The sequence below is a fragment of the Barbus barbus genome (assembly GCF_936440315.1).
Source record: "Barbus barbus genome assembly, chromosome: 12".
Lineage (NCBI taxonomy): Eukaryota > Metazoa > Chordata > Actinopteri > Cypriniformes > Cyprinidae > Barbus > Barbus barbus.
Window position 1 is genome coordinate 26,256,350 of NC_136740.1, and position 18,500 is coordinate 26,274,849.

The following is an 18,500-nucleotide window of genomic DNA, read 5'->3' on the forward strand; positions in this document are numbered from 1 at the left end:
TCTCTCCACCTCCCGTTGCATAAATCTTTTCATTTCTGTACTCAACAGGTGGTTGGATGGAAGAGGGATGTGTTGCCATGGGAACCAGCTTGCCCTCACTGTGCAGAGTGAATGCAACGATGGAGCTCGAATGAGCTGTGCGAAAATCTTTCATCAAATTCATATGTCCACATCATACATTTAAATAAAAAACGCCTAGAAAATTTAAGCTTGTGCTAAGCCTTCGACAAAATAAATAAATAATTATAATAAAAAAAGAGACAGCTGCTTAATTGTCTAGCATCCACATAACCACTGTTTTTTATTTTATATCCTCTCTGTCATTTTTCTACTTTGATAGACTAATTAAATAAGCTAATGATATCTTTTCATTACATGTATGAATTCACACGGAAGATACATTAGGGGTGGGGTGATCAGTTTCTGATGAAACACAAAATGGCAGCAGCCCACATTAACAGCACATATTTATAATTCACTCCCTTTCTTCTGGTTGCTTTAAATCCATTAATTAAAAGACAACAAGCCGATGAAGACTCAGAAAACTCCTGCCTTCAAAATATTTCAAAAACAAACGAATCTGATCACTAATAATGCCATTTTTCCTCCCCTTGTTCTTACTCTGAAAACAGAATGCAGTGACTTTCTTTGGCAGCAAATGATTGTGAATGAATGCAAATCTGATTAAGCTCACCTAAAACCTGCTGTTTTCGACTACATTACAACAGATCAAGCTGAAAATACACAGCCCTTTGCCTATAAAAAAATCCATTCAATTCATAAATCACAAATGCATCCATACAACAACCATATTTCATGACAAAAATGCACAAAAATGTGTCACAACAAGACTTAATACTAAACTGCTACCTGCAATTTAAGCAGCTGTGTAAATGACATCATATCCCTGGAACAAAGAACAGCAAGGTTTAATTGCTGGTACTCAGGATTGCATTGAAATTTTAACTAAAACTGCACATCTTGCGGATTTGGGAATAATAGCCTAGATTCCGAATGGTGGATTCCAATTTTGAGGATTGATGCAAACATCATTACCTCAATCGAGCAAGGATTTCAGTGTTAGAGGATAAAGCATCTCGATATCCTCCTCTAAATCTCAAGGGAATTGAGATCAGAATCCAGTGTTCAGTGCACATATTGATGCACGGTAACAGGTGGCACATATATAGATATTAATTATGCATGGGTCAATGCATCTAAAATAATCACAAAATTAGATTAAAATGACATCTGACAGCACAGCAGTCATTATGCACAATAAAATAATATAATATACTGAAAGCTCAAGTGTATGGTTCGATTGGCAAGAAGTGGTGGGCAACACCTTTTTTTCCCTATACCAGCAGCTGAATCTCTCTGCACAGAAAATGGCAAGTGTGTGCCAATAAAAAGGCGATTCAGCAAATACAGATCAGACCATTGAAAGTGAATACATTATCAAATCAGTTACAGGGACAAATCAAATTTTCCTGCAGGTTACACCACGCCAGTAATGACCTAATGGACTGGAAAAGGCTGTCTATGGCAGCCAGTGGCACACTTCATCTATTCAAATTACCATTTTACAAAAATTCCTTTCTACATTTTAGAAATCCCTTCTTGTTTACATTGGCAGGTCCATGCATGAAGCCAACAAAGGGCATTTTTACCTGACTGAGACCAAGACCACACTGGCCGCCATCACAGCAGATTTAACAAAGGTGTACAGCTGATATAGTGCAGCTTTGGGAATCATCAGGTAAAATGTGTAATTACAAACCCTAATTGTCATCAATATTCACATTCCTATTAGAAGATTCCAAGACACCATATTTTCCCTGTCCTGTTGCTGGGCGAAACTGAGCATCCAGCCAGATGGACAATGGACCTTCTAACCACCAGTGAAGAATTATACAATAGATTTATAGGATTTCATGCTTTTTTACATAAAAACAGCGCGCGTCAATGAGATTCTCTCTAACGCTCAGTGATCTATCGGAATTCTGAACACACCACTGGTCAAGGAAACCGTCGCTCCCATTGGGTTGGTCCTCCATCCTTCTCTGGCATTCTCAGGAGAAGGAGAACGACACAATCTTTCGAATAGCCGAAGTGGGCTGACCGTTACAAAAATAAACACATTCTTGTTCCGTGCGTAAAATTAAACTACACGCATAAACAGTGTGATTTGCTGCGTGAGAATGTCCGAACATAAATTATTTAGCGCTTTAATCCTGCCTTTGTGCGCCTCCATCATTGCCATAGTGACAACAGCTGCTCTGTAGAGTAATCACAGAGCAGTAACTCTACACTACTACTACGACTGCATAAAACAGCCAGGGGGAATGAGTAATTTGCACATTATTTAAGATCATTAATATAAAAAATGGTTGCAAATTATTTGCAGATGTTTTCTGTGGTGTCCCTTCCTTTTAATGTGGGTTAATTAATGATGTGCATTTTGGACGAAACCCCAAATTTCCCAGTTCGACACTTAACCAACATTTCTACGGCGCTGATCCAGGCACATCAGCAGCAGCAGCCGCCGGCGCGCAGTCATGATTTACGCACAGCAAAACCCAGCAGCGGCTGCACTACTGACCGACATTCTCATTTTGTGATGCTGTTCTGTCATGCCACCTCGTGTTTGAAGGCTACTGAGTCTTAACTATCAGCTGATTTAATATGCATGTGAAAAAACATCTTACCATGTGCAAACAGCGGTGTCAAGAAGACAAGCAGAAGGACAGAGAGCATGGGCACGCTCCAGCATCTCAAACACGACCTCTTCTCCTTTCGGTTCATGCTTGCGTGTAACTAAGAAATCTAGCAGAAGAAAAATTCTATAACCCTTTGGAAACAAAAAGTGTTCAAGTCGAGAAGTAAATCCTGGATGTGGTTTGTCCAATCTGTTATAGCGTATCTTCTCTGCGCGTCTCCATGTCCACTTCTTTTGTGAGGTGTCTTCACTGGTCGTATTTGTTAACTTCTATTTTTTTTCAATGCGATGGAATTTGTCCCTTTATGGTTCCATTGCCACAGACAAAATGCAAGTCGGTGATCTTGCTGAGAAGCGTGAGGACGGACGGACGGACGGCGCTGCGCGGACACGGCCGAATCAATCGGGTTGTGAAACCAAACCGACGCGCGTCCACTTGGAGAGATGCGATTCTACGCGTTCTCACAGTATATGAGAGGGAAAATGATTTCGGCTCCCACTGTCTCCCCACCCCCTCTTCTCCCCAACCCCTCCCCAAGTTCTTACTCCTTTCAATAATGTTCAACTACTGACAGACACAAAAACAGCCCTCCATTGTACACGCGCGATTTTGCTTTGCTCATCCGACGGGTTTTATCTTGGATAGTTGGAAACGATGTGGATTTTGCTGCTTGTCTTTCATATTCATGGTTTATTCAAAGCTTAGTCTTTTATATTCGATTAGCATATAGGTTGAAAAAAAAAATACATTTTGGATAATTTTGTAAATTACATATAATAATAATAATAATTATTATTGTTTAATTTAGTAAATGTACAATAATAAAAGTGTACAATAATATACAATAATAGATCATATAAACAATACATTTATGAAAATATAAAAGGTTCATAAAAATATATAGTATATATTTTATACTTTATTAATTATATATATATATATATATATATATATATATATATATATATATATATATATATTTTTTTTTTTTTTTTTTTTTTACAATTGTGGATTTTGCTGCTTGTGTATTAGCATATATGTTGAATATGAAATATGAAAATATATTTATATATTTTTAAATATACTGTAATGTCACATAATAATAATAATATTTTTAGTTTTATGCAAATGTTTGGATATGAAAGACTAAGCCACTTAGAGACAGACAGACAGGACAGGTACATGCAGATTTGAATAATGAATTTAAATCAATGAAAAGTTGATAAAAGGGCAGATGAGATGCATGTGTTATGTAGGGCTGTGATATGGTCCAGATTGTTTACGGGTTGATGGTTTAAGGCGAGGAGAATGGGACAATAAAGCAGAGGAGGGGTGGGAGGCATGAGATACACTCCTCCGGCTGTGGTGATGAATGCATGAGGGCTGGAGGTGTCGGTGGGGGTCGGCAGCATTCTTCCACACAGCACCATTGAGAAAGACAAGAGACCAGCAACAGGCGGTTCACCAGTGCCTTGGGTTTGAGGTCTGTGTGTGTGTGTGTGTGTGTGTGTGTTAATAGTGCTAACTTTGTCCAAGGTTGAAATTTCTTTCTTCTGGTTGGAAAAATAACTAATGCTATCAGCAAAAAAGAAGAACAACACAAAATTCATTGTTTCATTAAGAAGTGATAAATCGCCAGACTGTCCTTCAGTAACATAATGGAACAAATGAACCATAATGCCACTACTTTACACTGAAAGTTTCATCCAAACCTATTCAGCTATTCAGTTTGATGAAGCTGAGGTAAAAAGAAAAAATCAGAAAAAAAAGAAAACCCTCCATCTGAAGATTCAATGCGTGCATGATAAAATGCTCTTTTGTATGTTTCTTGCCATTAAAATGTGCTCTAACATGGACATGAAAGCAATGCATTTCAGCATGCAACAATGCCTCATGGCAATTTTTTGGTCAGTTACATAATTTTCAAGAAATTCCTTAAAATCAACAGAAAGTTCAACGGGTGGCTTTTCTTTTTCTCTCTTTGCTCTTCCTGAACATACGGGGGTCATATACTGTATTACTGCAAAAATATTTCAAACAGGATATATGATTATCCTTTAGTCACTGCTTATTGTAGTGAGTTTTTACAATAGTAATATATAAATACTGCAACAAAATACATTACAAATATATATAAAAAATAAATGCAAATATGAAAAACACTGTGCGTTATACAATAAATTATTCTTAATCTTAACTGATAACAGTCAATTAAAAAGTCTCAAAGATTTGATATTTTCCCACCACAGACTCATTAACCCTGTCCTTACGCCGCCTCCTCCCCCCTACTGGTTCCCACACTGCTCTGAGTGCAAAATTTGGGTTTAGTGCCAACAGGCTCAGCTTCAAAGGGAGTGTGGAAGCGAAGAGCTAGTGTACTGCGGCCTCCAAACAGCACTCGTACAATAATACAAATATACAAGCGTATACTTCTAGGTGCTGGGAGAGAAACCGTTTGACAGCGCCAATCAAAGGTTTGGATGCACTTGACTGAATTTATGCTTTAGATCTTAAAATCCTTTTGAGCTAAAAGGTTTATGCTTAAAGGGACCGTTGACTCAAAAATGAAAATTCTTCATTTGCTTACTCAAGTCTTTCCAGACCCATATGGCTTTCTTCTGTGGAACAAAAAAGGAGAAATAGTAAAGATATTGATATATTGTTAGATATATCACTTTCAAGCTTTAATAAATACGAGTACTTTTTTCTCTGTTGCAAATAGCACTACACTTCTGAAGTAAATAAAAATAAAAACATTTTAGATTATATAAACATATACAAACATACATACACACATGCACACATATGATAATTGCAAGTTCAGATTTTAAATGTAATACATTTTATATTTATTATATATATATATATATATATATATATATATATATATATATATATATATATATATATATATATATATATATATATATATTTTTTTTTTTTTTTTTTTTTTTGTAAATATTTTATTATATCTTCTCATTTTTGTGGCCAGCGGTTTAGACATTAATGGCTGTGTGTTGAGTTATTTTGAGGGGACAGCACATTTACACTGTTATACAAGCTGTACACTCACTACTTTACATTGTAGCAAAGTGTCATTTCTTCAGTGTTGTCACATGAAAAGATATAATAGAATATTTACAAATATGTGAGGGGTGTACTCACTTCTGTGAGATACGGTGTGTGTATATATATATAGTATTTTTATAATAAATATAAAATGTAATACATTTAAAATCTGAACTTGCAATTATCATATGTGTGCATGTGTGTTTGTATATGTTTATACAATCTGAAATGTTTTTATTTTATATATATATATATATATATATATATATATATATATATATATATATATATATATATATATATATATATATATATATATATATATATAAAATATATTTTATTTTAAAAAAATATATTTTATAATATATATATATAACAGTTAAAATACACAGCCCAATAAGATTTTGAAAGAAGTCTCTTGTACTCGTCAAGGCTGCATTTATTTGATTAAATAATACAGTAATACACCAGTAATAATGTGAATATTGTAACATTGTTTTCTATTTCAATATATTTTAAAATATAATTTATTGCTGTGATGGCAACCCATGATCCTTAAAAAATTATATTTTAATATTAATTACTATTTAATGTATATTTGTGTGGAAATATGTATATAATTTTTTCAGGCTTTATTGAAAACTATAAAGTTAAAAAGAAAATAATTTATTTAAAATAGAAATCATTTAACAATATAAATATCTTTCCATTCTTTTTTGATCAGTTTAATACATTCTTAAAAGTATTAGTTGTTTTCCAGAAAAAAAAAAAAAGCATAAAATACCGTTTTCCCGCTGAACATATACAGTTTATCAGGTTATGAATGAATGCTGAAGAGGTTTCTTTTACTGGACTCCTGAGAAATTACTGTTATTAATAACATTAGGTTTAAAAATAGAGTCACAGTGGGACGGCCTATTACAAATGAATAATAGCGATTACACATCCGTGTGAAAGGTTAAGAGCAGTGCACTGATGAAGCTGAACACACGTGAGATTAAACCTGTACTGTGTTCAATTTTTAATGTATAAGTGTAAATGTTTAATTTATGATTACATCCTGAATGCTGCAAATAGCCTATTTGTAATTGATGATCCATTATTGATTGGGCAAAGTGTAAAAGCAGTGAAGAACAAGGCTCCTTGATGAGCACCGCTGGCACTACGCCTTCAATTCCTTTTCTTCTTTCAAAGCAAAAACACCCCACTGGGAAAACACACAACAAGACACAAATATATCAGGTGGTTCACTTTGTCCTTGGACTTGTTGAAAGCTCTAACCACTACACAAACAAGAGATGTCCTCAAAAAAAAAAAAAAACAGTAACTAAGTTTTTTTTTAGTTAAAAAAAAATCACTGAATATGACGAGTCTATGGTCGCTGTATTATTACTTTGGTCAAAAATAACAAACAATACCAACGTAAAACGTAGCCATTGTTACTTACAATGGTGTCAGTCATCTCAGTTTAGAGAGTGAGTTCTGTTCCACACACAAAACTGTAATTTAGAGGATTCACTCCCGTAATCAAATGCAGTTGTCTCTCTCTCTCGTTTCGGAAACAAGTAATTACCTTCAGTAAAATTTGCATGAAGTATGAATACAAACCACATCTATTTTGTTTCTAGGTTTTGCTAAACAACATTTTCACCTTCCAAAGCAACATTAATCTTTGTTCAGGAGTCTTATCATTGCCAAGTGAAAACTTTTTCCTGATGTCTTTCTATCTGATTTACGTTCACATATAAACTCACACACTACTAAGACGCAGTATATATGTGAATATATTACAATCCAGTTCCTCTGCCCATGTGGCCAGAGTTAAGCCCCTCCTAATTTTTCATCCTACACCTACTTCAGCGCTTTCATTTGCCTTTATTCAAGTACCATTAGCACACTGCTGCTATTCCAGGCTCTGGACAGGCTGGAGCTTGGATCATACAGGCTTATGTGCTGCCAACCAGAGCAGAACTAAACTGTTTGTGCAGCCCCCCTCGCCAGCATTAGCGGCGGCCCATCCCCCGTCTGTGCTCGCTCAATGCTCTCTCTCTCTCTCTCTCTCTCTCTCTCCACTCTACTCCATTGCTATACAGCGGACATGCTTTGGTTTTTTTCACTTGCACACTCATGTTGAATTGTGCGAGTGGTAACATATTAATGCCATATTAACAGATTACAGGAACATGATCGCTGGTTCCATGTATTTATTGTCGAGCCTGAATCACAGCAGCATGGATTAGCATGATGATCAATAATATCGCTTCGTTACATTTATGTACTGATACACTGAGAAGAAAAATGGCAACAGTATTAACATAGGATGTTCTTGTAGTCAAATAGTCATGCATAGCATTAGCAAAAGCAAGGTCAGAAGTTCAGATTTTTGTCATTTAAAAAAAGAATTCTCTTTTGCTCATCAAGGCTGCATTTATTGGATTAAATTTGTGAAAGTCTATTACAATTAAAATAATTGTTTTCTATATTTTAAAATGTAACTTATTCCTGTGATTGTAAAGCTGAATATTCAGCAGCCATTCAGAAATCATTGCAGAAATAACTTCAAGAAACATTTCTTATTTTCAATGTTGAAAATAGTTGCACTGCTTCATATTTTTTTGTGTGTATGAAAAAATGTATACATTTTCAGCGTTCTTTGATTAATAGAAAGTGTAAAAGGACATTATTTATTTGATGTCACTTTGATTCATTTATTGTGTCCTCGCTAAATAACATATACACTTATTTCTTAAAAACAAAATCATTAAATTCTTTTCTTTTGTGTATGTATATGTATATATTTATACATAAATATTTTAACTATTTATATATATATATATATATATATATATATATATATATATATATATATATATATATATATATATATATATATATATATATATATAAATAAATAATATAAAAAATATTATATATAATATAAAAAAATATATATAAACATAAAAAAAAATTCACGCATTGCTAATGCATTTTGTTTTCAAAAATCAGATTTTGGGAAATGCATTTTTGGATTAGTGTATACAGCCATCCAAATGCATTAGCTAATTGATCAACTCTTTTTTCCCCCCTTATGTCTTGATCTATAAGAAATTCGCTGTGTATTCATTAGTTAAAAATTGAATGCAGTATATGCACAGACTTTTAAAATATTATAATGCAACTGAGACTTATGTTGAGTAGTTCAGCATCACAGTGCAATGTCATAGACATGAAAAGAGGTAACATTTTCCATATTTCCATCCTCTCGTTCTATACTGACAGCTACTCTTGACTGTTGTGGAAGAAAGCCTCTTGGCGTCATGCTGACACTTTAGACATTACTATGGCAACCAATGTAGATATATCAGATATTGACTACACAGAACAAATGTATTCAAATTCATTAACAGCAAAATGACATGCAGACTTTCATATCTGCAAACCAAATCAAAGCTGGGCTCAATGTGAACAAAGCGTTTGCAAAAAAGCGTCAGCAAAATGCATAAATTAAATTTAAATGACACAAACTGGACATTTAGTGAAGGTATAACACTTCAGTTAAAAAAACAACTCCTTCTGGGAATTGTTTAAAGAGAACAAAAGATGACAGCCCAGCAATGAAAACATATGGTTCATATTAATCATAACAACCTATCAGAGACCTGTCAGATCCAGATGTCAGACTAGACTGCAATGGGAACGGGCTGATATAGGCAGGCCGAGTGTGCTTGAGCTGTGGCACCAAACCAAAGATTCTGGCAGGAGAGGTGACAACCTGAATGGATATCAAATATAAGAGAGACAGCGAGAGAAAGAGACCGTTATGACGCTCCCACCGCAGACTTTGGAACAAATAAAGACACTTGAGTAGGAATAGAACACGGTACACACTGCAAGCTAATCGTGGCACATGGTACACAGACCATTTACTGGATAGACACTTGGCAGAACATTGGAAAGTGGAATCTCAATATTGGACTGAAGGAATATTGCAGCCTAATTTCAACAGTGCTAGTATTAAGCAGTTCTGCGTTCTGTTACCAGCTGGCAAAATGTTAAGGAATATGGGAAGAGCAAAACGTGGTAAATTGCTGCAAAACGCCAACGGAATATGTACATTAAACCAAAAAATACACAGTTGTCTCTCCATATACAAATACCACGAAACAAATTAAACAGATCTTTTCGTCCTGCACGGTGCAGTCTGGTTGCCAGCAGTGGCCCACGCAGCTTAATAGACGCCTATATTAACTGTTACCAAGTCACAAAATGAGTGAGAGTACAATGAACTCCATTGTAATATAACACACTAAGGCTTCTAATGAAGGGCTCTGATAATTGGAAACAAAAGGAACGAAGATAATGAGACAATCAAAGCACAATGGCATGTTTGTCACTTTTTTTTTTATTTGGCTAAAGGGCATTCAGCCTTGCAATATGCAGGATATAGTAGTCAGAAAATGAGGATGGTCAAATAAGTTCACTTCATATGTGTTCATTAATGTTTTGGTCTGCTCTGAAAATAGCGTCTAGCTTTCTTTCCAATTAGAAAAGAAATAAATCAGTAACAAAACCTCGCTAACTCCACTTCCATACTCCATTAGGAAGCAAATGTAAATCAAAATCGCAGCTTGGAGCTTTAAGCATGTTTCCCAGTGTTCACATTGTTGTAATAATGAGCAATATATATTATAAAAGGGCATTAGTCAGATTAAAAGTGCACAAGCCTTAAGTTCTTGCTTATTCATATTTCTTTATACAGGGACAAATCCATGAGACCACTCCATCAGGGACAAGGAATTAAGTGTACTTTTGTTGTAATCTACTGCCTTCCTGCCGTGCCTTAATCATGCAGAATCCGATAGAAAATGTTTCTTGCATAGAACTCAACTAACATGTTCTCTCAGGTCAGCTGGTTTTCCAGTGTTTTTCTAGGTAAATACTCATTAAAGCTGCAGTCCGTAAGTTTTGTCTCTTTGTCGCCATCTCAGTTTGAAATCCTGGAATTGCAGTTACTTGCGGAATTATCTTGCTTGCGAGGGGTTGAGTCGTCACGGCTCCAGCGCGGATGAATCTAATGTTTTGAGGTGAATGTGTGGCAGTCAGTCACAGCACTGGTGGGGATATTCAATGTATTTCAGAATCACAGATTTTAGCCTACGGCTTGGAATTATCAATATCGATTATTTTGGATATATATTAGGTACAGAATATGGCATATTTTCTCAAGGAAAAAAAAAAATCAATCAGTTAATGCTGTGGTACTACATGACTATAATATTGAAGGTTAAAATTAAATGATTTGTATACAAACACTTAAATTACATCTAAAATCTATTGGATTTTTAATAATAATAAAGTTAAAATACTTAACAATTACACAATTATATTTCAATTCTGATTCCCTTTTTGAAATATAAACTGACTTTAATAAAAACTTGAAGAATTTATTCAAACAAAAATATTGAAGAACGGTAAAAAATTATAATGAATGTTATATGGTGCATATTTAGCAAAATGCTCCCCTCTAGATCGTTCTAGTTCATTTTCCTAGCTGACTAACGGGTTTATGGTCACATGTTTGTTTTCCTGAGTAAATATAATGTTACGTGACGCATTGTTTATAAGCTGTTATATTGATGTCTTTCTGCAGTTGAAACACTGATTAATAGATTACATGAGAGACAGGATTTTGGTAAATTGTAATTTCTTTTAACATAGCCTACCTTTAGATGTTCATTCATGTTTATTTTGTGCTGTAAATGGTTTTATCTTGAACTGAGGCACTCTTATTCCTGTTCTCCTGTTGTCTCAAAGCACACGATCAGGTGTATTTCTTTATATTTCTTTCTCTCAACAATGCAAGTACAAGGCAAGGACCTACATGAGAACTTTCACTAGATCAGTTATAATTGGGAAAATGCAAATACCAACCTCTTCACGTAGAGAACGGACCAAGGGAGTGACATGGGATAGGATGGAGAACTTGAATGTCTTTCCTTTCTCTTTACCCCTTGCCTCCACATCAGTAAACCGCTGGCCTACTTTCACAGCTTCCATTTTTAATGAGTTCCTCCAACACCCGCACTGAGCTCACCAGTCAACAACCGGTCACATCCACAAGAAACCAATGTAAAAGGAACACAGAATAATTGTTATAAATATTGAAAGAGCACTGGTTTATTGGCCTCCAGATATGCCAACAGCTGGTTCCTGGCTCCAGGTTCTTACGAAATTTATGCGGATGACTCTTGGAGACGCCATCAGAAAATAACGTGTATCTGGATGGGAATACAGTACATTTTATTAAGGAATAAGTCTGACCTTTAGTGCTCCAGATGTGTGGAGTAATTAAAGTCAGTCCATCACTTTGTTTTCCTGCCATTCCTACATGCAAGAGTCTTGAGAAATAACCAAAAACAGATTTACACTAGCATGCAACAGATAGCAGCAGGGTAATCGAAGACAATAAGGCCATAAGAAACATGGTGAATTAACAGGTCTCACTAAAAATAAAGACATCACACTCACCTTTACACATAAACGCTGTGGGGCATGGGCTCACTCTCCCACTGGGAAGCGTGGAATTGGATCTAATTTCCTCTCTTCAGGCAGGTTAAAGGACACACCTGTGCTTCTCACGGGTCCAGCCCATAACTTCAGGGCGAAGGAACCTCTCCAGGAAAACCCAAAATCTTCTTTAGCTCAGAGGGTGTCATATTCCTTCTCTCACCCATCAGAAATGAAAGATTTGAGTTTTTTCTCGGAGGAGCTTGACGTGTTTGCAGAGCATGACTCAGGCAGTGAGTTGGGAAACTAAATAACACTGAGTCATAAACAAAAACAGACCATCAGAAGCTTATCAATGTCTGGTGTTTTAAACCAATGGATTTATTTTAGCAAAACTACAGGAGAAACACTAATACTGAAGACCTATGGTTATAATTACTCTATTTGGCCGTGTGATTCAAGCAACTGAGATGGAATCACTTTGGAAGGAAAGAAAGGACAGAATTCTATGAGACTTATCTATTGTAAAAAAGGTGGTAATGGAGTGTTGCGGGAAAAAGTCCTAAAACCCTGATAGAGACAGCCTTTTTGAACTTCTAATTCAAAAGTCAGTGATTTTTGTATGGGTTTTTGGTTAAATGCCTGAAATAAGGTCTGTAGTTCACAGAAGTTTAAGATATTTTCACGTTTTGTTCTGCAACATAAAATAGATCTGACATCCCTTTATAATATAAGTGTTTACTTGTCTTTAAAAAACAACTGGCTAAATGGGATCACAGAGGTTGTCCAGGACATTTAAACATCATCATGCAAAAAGGAAAACTCACCTACTCACTAGTCTACTTTCAAAGCCTCCTTGTGTTCATACTCGCTCTCTTGCAGTGTATTCTAATTCAAACTGTCCAAATGGTACATTTTAAATAAATATTAAAAGAGTTGTCAGAAGCTTACTGGTGGTGACATTGAATTCATGATTTTAACACATGGATGCCACCATGTTAAAACCGAATGGTCAGTTAGGTCTTGTCATTCACCCAACATTACCAGATTGGTTTAACAAATTCTTCCTCAAATTACATTTTTTTTCCAAAGACTGTCAACTTGAATTGCACTCAGAAACACCATAGGTGCTCCAGAGCTAGTGATGGCAGAAGAGAGGCTAATAGCTGATCTCATGTTTAGTAGGACAAATAAGAGACCGCAAAACAAACACATCATTAAGTAGTACACATTCATGCAAGCAATTATTGGTTCCCTAAGTTCTCTACTAGATATAATGGTTGTTGGTGTAAAGGTTACAATGGCTGCTAACTGTAAGATCTAACCATAAGACAATAAAAGTAAACAAATCTCACTACTTGGTCATATGTAAAGTACATAAGTGATTCCAGAATGCTGCAATGAATTTCGAAGAATTAGAATGTTCATAAATCCCAACGTTCTACAAATCTGTTATTTTATTCAATATTTGGGTTTATTTGATAATACTTTCAGTTACAAAAGCATACTACTCTGTTCTGCTTTAATGCATACATGTAATGAAATACATGTCCACCAAATAAAACCAAAACTAAAAGAAAAAAAGGCAGATTTCTGTCATGCGGTGCTCTAATTTTATGTACACCTTATGCCATTTACTTTACTAAAACACTTATATGATAATGGTGAGTGAAAACCATTATCAGGATTACAAATCCAAAGTCTATCTTTGTGGCAATACCTTTTCACAAGTGGGATGCCAAATGCCCATGGCGCAAACACAGACAGGGCCTAATTGAGAGCTTGTTGACAGGCTGGTGGCACGATCCCAGTTTTGCTCCTTTCAAACTGAAAGTCTAAAGATCTCTGCTTGATTCTCTGATTCAGTGAATAAACCCGTTCAAGTCTGTCAGAATGGGGCTCGAATACAGACTCGAATGAACTCAATGACCCTCAAGCTGCATATTTTAGGTCACACACATGGAACCCAACACGACGAAAGCTGATTTGGGGGTAATTAATTTTGCCTTATAAACACAGTCGTGGCTCTGTGCGACTGGAGAGGGCGGCTACCGTCTCAGACAGTAATGCAGTCTCCTCCGTTAAATTCACCGGAGCCCTTGTTTTAACATTCAATATTTAAAGCACAAAACAGCCCCCCCTCTCCGACTACTCTTCATGCAGAACCATGAGACCTGTTACCATGGAAACGTCCTCAGAGATAGTGCAGCTGCACAATCATGAAATGCTTAAATGCCTCCGTCAAACATGTATCGATCTGAAACGACGGTGCTTGGAATACAAGGGAAGTATTCTTTATATTCGATCGAGAACGCACAGGCGCCAACTGTTTCTGGCAGCCCGAGAGCTCGAGCCATCTGCACATCACACACTGGCTGTCAATGTTTGTTGTTTTAACTCAAAGTCTTTACAATCGGGGCTTTTGCAGTTCCACGGGGAGTAACGCAAAGCAATCAATTTCAAATACAGAAGACGTTCAAGAACAAACCGAACATTTAGCCTTCTATACTAGCTGTAACTGTAAACCAGGCAGGTTTGATTAAAATCTGTAGATGCACTTGGCATTTATCAAGTGCATTCAAGGTATACAACAGGGAAACAACCCTATAACCTTCCATAGAACGAATATGCAACTAGCCAAATATGGGCTTTGCCCAGCTGTCCTCGTTCCTCACATGCAGCCGCACAGCCTGTGGCACCGAGCGAAGCACCCTCTTTTTTATTCACACATCTATGGATCTGCCACCATGGTTACGGAGGTGAAGGATGAAAACTGATGGAAGAACACACAAGCAAGGAGGTGGTAAGGGACAGAGATGGAGAGAGAGAGAAGAAAAGAACCAGGGCGGAAAAATGGAGTCATAGTGGAAGAGGAAACCTGCAAAAAAAAAAAAAAAAAAACTGTAGAAAAAAATGGGTTGAAAAGAGGGAGATGATGAGTGAGAAATTATGTGACAAGTTCACCTGAGCGACCGCATCGTCTCATTGACGATGACAGCTTCTGAAGCTCAAGGAAATAAGTGTTAATTATGAAACATCCGAACGAGTGGATAACCAATATGGGTTATAATATCTAGACAGCAGAAGGGTTGATGTACAGAAGTTGGACAAAAATGTTATCACCTGGAAAATAGGCAATATTTCTTTATTAAAGGGATAGTTCACCTAAAAATTAAAATTGTGTCATTAATTACTCATCACTCATTAATTACATGTCGTTCCAAACCTGTAAAACCTGTGTTTATCTTCGGAACACAAATTAAGATATTTTTTTATTTATTCCGAAAGCTCTCTGACCCTTCAGGAAGGATACTACCACGATCAAGGTCCAGAAATCGTTCAAATACCATGTGACATCAGTGGTTCAACTGTACACTGCAGAGGTGTAAAGAGTACTGGAAAACCATACTTACAGTACAGATACCTTACTGTGAAAATTACTCCACTACAAGGTCTAAGTCACCAATTCCAAAACAACTTGAGTAAAAGTCTTAGAGTATCTGATTTTAACAGTACTCAAGTATTTTACTTATACAGGTTCAAAGATGTACTAGTCAAAGAGACATGCCAGTCAAAAACTGTAACATTGTGGAAAAGCTGGGGAAAACAGGCAGAGGCAAGGATCTATGTGTAGGCATTTCATGGAAAAACTAGAACAAACAATAAGCTAAAAACCAAAAGGAACAAAGAACAGAATCATACATACAGGTGCATCTCAAAAGATTTGAATATCGTGAAAAACTGCATTTTTTTGGTAACTTATTTCAAAAGTTAAATTTTCATATATATTTTAGATTCATTACATGTAAAGTAAAACATTTCAAAGGTTTTTAATTTTGATGATTAGAGCTTACAGCTCATGAAAGTCAAAATCCAGTATCTCAAAATATTAGAATATTTCCTAAGATCAATCAAAAAAAAAAAAGGATTTGCAAAGCAGAAAAGTTCAAGTTCTTTAAAGTATGTTCATTTATGCACTCAATACTTGGTCAGGGCTCCTTTAGCACAAACTCCAGCATCAGTGAGGAATGGCATGGAAGCGATCAGCCTGTGGCTCTGCTGAGGCACTATTGAGCCTTCAGCTCGTCTGTATTGTTGGATCGACTATTTCTCATCTTATATATATATATATATATATATATATATATATATAAAAAACAAGCTGAACAAGATAAAATACAAACACCACAGGAGACAGGAAGTGACATAAGTCTAAGAAAAGGCACAGAGAACATGTAACAAACAAGAGAGAGTTTATTTGTGAGGAGAGTAATCACGTTTATTTTCTAAAACCAAAATAAAACTGAACACCTCAAAGTTGCAAATAAATAATTATTATTTTTTTATTTAATTAAAAAGTCAGTCTTCTTGCACTGGATGTGCTGGTTTCGGCCTCATTGCCTGCAGTCATATAAAGCAGAGGTCCCCAACCACCGAGTGAACGTTCTGGAGAAAATGTGTATAGATATGACGCTCTGTTATTTATTGTGCGTAAATGATCGCTCTAATTTTCTGTATTTCCGTTGTATGCTATTGATATGGAGTTTCAATTTGACGATTTCATGTTAAATTAGTAAATAAAAGATTGCTCTGATCTGTCATATAGGCTATCAGGGCTTAAACGGATCGCAGTTGATCCGTGATATACGGGCCAGTGCTCACAAGAATAGAGACATGGCATACCAATTTGTTTCCTCTTTCATGTATCCTTGCGTTTAAGATACATATGCATGGGGGTTTGCAGTTACGTCGCAATACTGCAAATATTTCTGTTTTAAACCATGAAGGCGAGCCGATGGATATCACACAAGCAACGTGCAAACTTTGCGCAATAGTTATGCCGGTGAACCTCTTAACTTCTGTCATACAGAAAGTGAAAGTAAAAAAAAAAACCCCCGCTGCATTAACAGCACATATTCTCTCAGAGACAACAAGAGACTAATCTACTTCAACATGTGCTGATAATAATATAAATGAATAGACCCGTTTTAAAGACCCCAACACACCCATTCAGAGAGAGAGAGAGAGAGAGAGAGAGAGAGAGAGAGAGAAAAAACATGCCCTGTCAAGGCTGCTTGTAATTCTCTGACACAAACCAGAATGACCATTTCTCCGTCATCACGCCAGCAGGCACAATTATTAATCAGCCTACCACTAATCTGAAGGAACACATTTAATAGGCTTTAACATTCTTTGAAAACACAATTTCCCGCCCTTTATTCTCAGACAGACACCCACAGCAGAATGAAAAATGACTGAGTTTTAAAGCGATGGAGCCAAACCTTGTCACAACAAATAGGGCCTTGTGCTCATCTATACAAAAGCATAAGGGCAGAAAGACCAGTCTGTATTTGAGTGGAGGAGGTGTTTAATATCTCCCAAAATCACTGGGCGTTTAGGTATGCCTCGAGAATGATTTTATGGCCTGGGCCTCATCTGGTATCATTACACCAAACATAAATAACAGCTGTAAATGTTTCACATGGAGGCAGTGAGGTGCTCAAACACCAAAGTGACAATCTATATGAGAAAACTATTTAAATCATCTTATTTTGAAGCCACATGAAGTCATCTGAGAATGATCAGCCTCCCTTGAAGAAAAAAAAGTCTCATTTAAACTGGGTTAACTAATAAATGGCAAACTATTCTTCATGCATGTTGAAGTAGTTGTTCAAAACTCAATATCACAAATTCAAATAATCAATATTGCTGTTCTCAGCCCAAATGTCTCCATTGATCATTTAGCTTTAAAATAACTTTTTTCAGACTAAGCATAATATATTAAAACATCAGAAATAACAACCATAATTAGATTCTCCTACAGTCCAAACAGAAGCTGCTGTAAATTTCAGATAGAAGCATGTGTGACATCACTTTCTGCATTGTGCTAATTTGCGAAGTATCAAACAGGCTAATTAATGAACTATTACTTAATAGAATTTTAATGCAACTTAAAGCAGTCTTTTATTATTTCCACCGTTTTACAAAAGCTACAATACATTCAATGATGTGCATTACAGTTTTTCCCTCAGTTAAGAAATTTAGAAATAATGAACTTCCCTTTCCTGTGGGGTAAAACTACTAATGCACAGCCTCTAGTGGATAATTATTTTAAAGTGCCAATATTTAAGTGGGGAAAAACAACTAACTTCCATCGCTTATCGGGCACAGTCTAACACGTTCCAGCCCGCCACATGCTGGATT

The 18,500-nt window shown here is 35.9% G+C and overlaps 1 protein-coding gene across 3 annotated transcripts in view; it reads right to left on the reverse strand.

Moving 5' to 3' along the window:
• LOC306878223 (chondroitin sulfate proteoglycan 5-like) overlaps positions 1-3,370 on the reverse strand; it is a 31,714-nt gene extending 28,344 nt beyond the window's left edge. Inside the window, exon 1 of one of the 3 annotated variants that reach the window (XM_079430429.1) lies at positions 2,709-3,239. In XM_079430429.1, coding sequence (XP_079286555.1) covers positions 2,709-2,805 — 97 coding nt within the window. In that variant the 5' untranslated portion in view covers positions 2,806-3,239. Of the gene's footprint in view, positions 1-2,708 lie in introns of all 3 variants that reach the window. The other 2 variants (XM_079430428.1, XM_079430427.1) reach the window with 2 other exon arrangements.
• Between the last annotated feature and the right edge of the window lie 15,130 nt (positions 3,371-18,500).